This window comes from Diaphorina citri, unplaced genomic scaffold, assembly GCF_000475195.1.
Source record: "Diaphorina citri unplaced genomic scaffold, Diaci psyllid genome assembly version 1.1 scaffold1149, whole genome shotgun sequence".
Classification (NCBI taxonomy): Eukaryota; Metazoa; Arthropoda; class Insecta; order Hemiptera; family Psyllidae; genus Diaphorina; species Diaphorina citri.
The window spans coordinates 31,266-34,991 of NW_007378578.1; the positions used below are offsets into that span (position 1 = coordinate 31,266).

The 3,726-nt window shown below is 38.6% G+C and overlaps 1 protein-coding gene across 1 annotated transcript in view; it reads right to left on the reverse strand.

Annotated features, from left to right (window-relative positions):
• Positions 1 to 2,260: 2,260 nt before the first annotated feature.
• The window catches only part of LOC113469595, a 5,423-nt gene continuing 3,957 nt past the window's right edge, over positions 2,261 to 3,726 (reverse strand). The window contains exon 2 of the mRNA XM_026827436.1: positions 2,261 to 2,789. Within this exon, the coding sequence (XP_026683237.1) occupies positions 2,261 to 2,789 (529 nt within the window). The remainder of the gene's footprint in view (positions 2,790 to 3,726) is intronic.

Consider the following 3,726-nt stretch of genomic DNA (forward strand, 5'->3'; position numbering starts at 1 on the left):
GGGGGGGGTTGGGTGGACTAGTGGTAGTGCTGTCACAATTTAATCTTGTAATTGTCATGATATGTCAAAATTTAATAACAAAGCATAATTATTACTATTAATAAGAAACGTATTTTAACGTATTTTTTACTATAAGAAACGTATTTTAAGTAATTCTTTGTTCACCCATAACTCTCAAACAGTTTTTCCGATTTTGATGAAATTTGGCAACAATGTTCAACACCTACAGGACCTTTGCTCGATAAATTTTGGGATCGACCGGATATATTGGAGTCTCGTAGGAGACCTTTTTCTGAGTGAGTTCTCCAGTTCACTGAACCATTTTTTTTTTTTTTTTCATCACTTCATACCGTGTGTTCAGTCAGAAAACGGTGGCGGAGTGCAGCCGGAAAACCAAGTGACGCATCCATCCTGTACAATTTCTTCACTCTCCCTCTGGTTCACCCCGTATGATTATATCTCCACTCTCCTCCTTGTTCGTAAATTAAACGAATATTTCGGGAAAATCTCTTTCATTTAGGAAAATGAAAAGAGTCTGAACTTTTATATGTTCAGGGTGTACCAGTCAAATTGTCAAATTTTAAATTCGAATATATCAGGCTGTTTTTGGTACAGGTTTCGTAAAGAAATGAAAAAAAAAAAAGTCATTGGAATAAGAAAATAGGGATTTAAGAGAGAGAGAAAGAGAGAGAGAGAGAGAGAGAGAGAGGGAGAGGGAGGGAGAGATAGAGAGAGATACAGACAGAGGAGAGAGAGGGAGAGATAAAGAGAGATACAGACAGAGGAGAGAGAGGAATGCTGACATCTTCGGCAATGTTACTAACGAACTCCGGGGAGTTACTTGCCCATTTGACTAAATCAAAGCTGGCTTTCTTGAAGCAGGTAACCAATTGACTATGAAGTTCCAGAGCCTCATCCAGTTCCATGACGCTAGTGGTCAAATCATCCATGTAAAACGAATCAAATACCACAGGTTTTACCAACGGAAACTCCTTTTCGTTATCCAAGGCCAGCTGACGAATTACTCTCTGCGAGAGGTAAGGGCTGGCCGTGTTGCCAAAGGTGACACGATTTAAAAAGTATACCTGTATGGGATCGTTAGGACTGAATCGCCAGAATATTTTCTGATAGGGGCAATCTTCACAATCCAGTTAGAGATACAGACAGAGGAGAGAGAGAGAGAGATAGAGATACAGACAGAGGAGAGAGAGAGAGAGAGAGAGAGAGAGAGAGAGAGGGAGAGAGAGAGAGAGAGAGAAAGAGACAGCTTTGCTAGACGAAACACACAAAACCGGAGGTCTTATTGTTCTAAAAATCTCGAAATCGAAGAGAAAAGGAGGACAGGATAGAAGAAAGCCAACCGTTCCGAGAACGAACCTTATCTAAAGAGCTAGGCTGGCTATTTATTTTTTTTAATTCGACTATCTAGGTAATTGGATTTTTTATATAAATAGGAAAGGAAACTTTAGCCTGTTTATTGGAACACCCTGTATAAAGAGGGGTAGGGGTGGGGAAGTTTAAGAAGCGGAGGAGGGGAGGGAGGGAATTAGTTTTCCTCTTTCGTTTTTCATGAAAATCATCAAAAATGCCAAGAGATGAAATTTTTAATTTTTCACGAAACAAAAGAGAAAGAAAGAGACATATTTTTCTTATTACTTTTCTGATATTTTCTTCTTGTTCGCTGTTTATCTTTTACCTTTGAACATATACGCCCTCATGTTTTAAAATGAAGAGATGAACTTTGGAATCTTCTTCTTTTTTTTTCTTTTCTTCTTCTCCTTCTTTTTCTTCGCCTTTTCCCGTGTTAAGATGGGGTCGGCCTTTTTTCGTCAGCCCTGGGGTGATTGCTTATGGCTGACATTCCTTTCCTACGGGTCATTATTTGATGAACGAAAGTAAATGAGCCCTCAAAAAACAGCTATAAAATTATTATTATTATAGGTACCTACCTACTAGCTACCTACCTAATAGAAGGAATTTTATGGTAGAAAATTTTTAATCCTGACAAGCAGGTACGAGCCTAAGTGGGGATAAAATAAAATAGAAACTGTATATTGTTTTGTACAAAGCTAATTTGTGACTAATCAATGTGATTTATAGAAACTGTATTGTTTTGTACAAAGCTAATTGTACCTGTGACTAATCAATGTGATTTCTCAATTTTTTATTAGCCTTAAGATACCAAACCATGTTTATCTTAAGGCTTAAAAAAATTGAGAAATCACATTGATTAAAATAGAAAAAAGTAAAAATACATATTCTAGTATGAACTAGTCGAAGAAAATCGAGATTCCAATTTAATCACACTTTCTCCAAGCACAGGCTTAGATGACGAACCCAAACCAGAAACTACGGTGGTGGTTGCACCTCCGCAGGTGAGATTTAACTGATTACAAAATTTGCGAGTAATAAAGTGACTTTGTGAGCCACTGTCCAAGAGAAAGCGAGCTTTATGTTTGTTACCTTCCTTGTCATGTACGAGAACCTGTACAGTTGAAAGCAGAATAGTTTCACTAGTTGTACAGTTGTTTCTCCCCACCAATGAGTACGTTGAAACAGCACAGGTGGTGCTTCCTCCCTTAGGGGGTTGATCATTGACGGGTTGCTCCCGAGGGGGTCCAATATTGATGACAGGGAAGTGAAGTAGGCTATGATGTCTTTTGCTGCATTTCGAGCAGACACTCTTTGATGGACATTCCTTGACACTGTGACTATGGCCAAGACAATTGAGACACTGCCCCTCATTCTTAACCAGATTGTATCGGTCTCTAGGAGCCATAGAGTGGAAGTTTCGAACCGGATGAATCCGACGATTGATATGGATCATTATAAGCAGGTACTAATCAATGATCCAACGATCTAGGCTAACGATTCTAAATATACGGACGAGAAATGTTAAGAATGATTAGTAATAAAGGAAATTTACACCCTTCAAAAGTATAGCCACAAATACTTCTTACGCTAGAATTATATTTCGGGTGTCAACAATCGCTCATTTGTGAAAAGGTAATTTGTCCGCGGTGATCCCTTACTTATAGCCATTTTTCTTATTTTAACAAGGAGTTGTCGCTCAACGAAAAAAGAAGATGCGCTTCGTGGTAGCGCCCCCACAGGAGTCATTTAAAATGTTCGAGGGAACGATCAACAAGTAGTTAAGGACAAGATGGTTGGCTCTATTAATAGTAGTATAAGAATAGAAGTTTGAGATCTTTTATGTTACATTTTTGCATGAAAAGATAGTTAAATAGAATAAACTAAAACCTTGATAGTTTAGAAATAGTTTGTCTTATCAAAGGAAACTTGTTAAAACATCTTTTTAAACCGGTGCGCGTCACAGACGCACTTTCGGAATCTGTAACTACTCTAGAAAGACTATAGTAAGAATAGCACTGGGAACGTAGACCTTTTAACAGGAGGAACTGTGACAGTCCAATAAACTTGCGAGGGAAGTTTTCTACTTTACGGCGTGTTAAATTCTTTTACAATCTTAAACAGTTTCACAAGAGATTTTATCTAAATTTAGCCCAACGTTGGATGATCGTCATTATCATCATCACCGGGATCACCGACGTCGGTAACTCGTTCGCATACCTTCGAGTGAGGTGATTTGGGTCTCACAGAGTTTGGAAAGATCCCAGTTAGTCCTAGGTCGGAGAACTGACCTGGAGCACTAAGCAAACAAAACGACAGGCATTGTTGTGTAAGAAGAACATAGCCACGGGATTC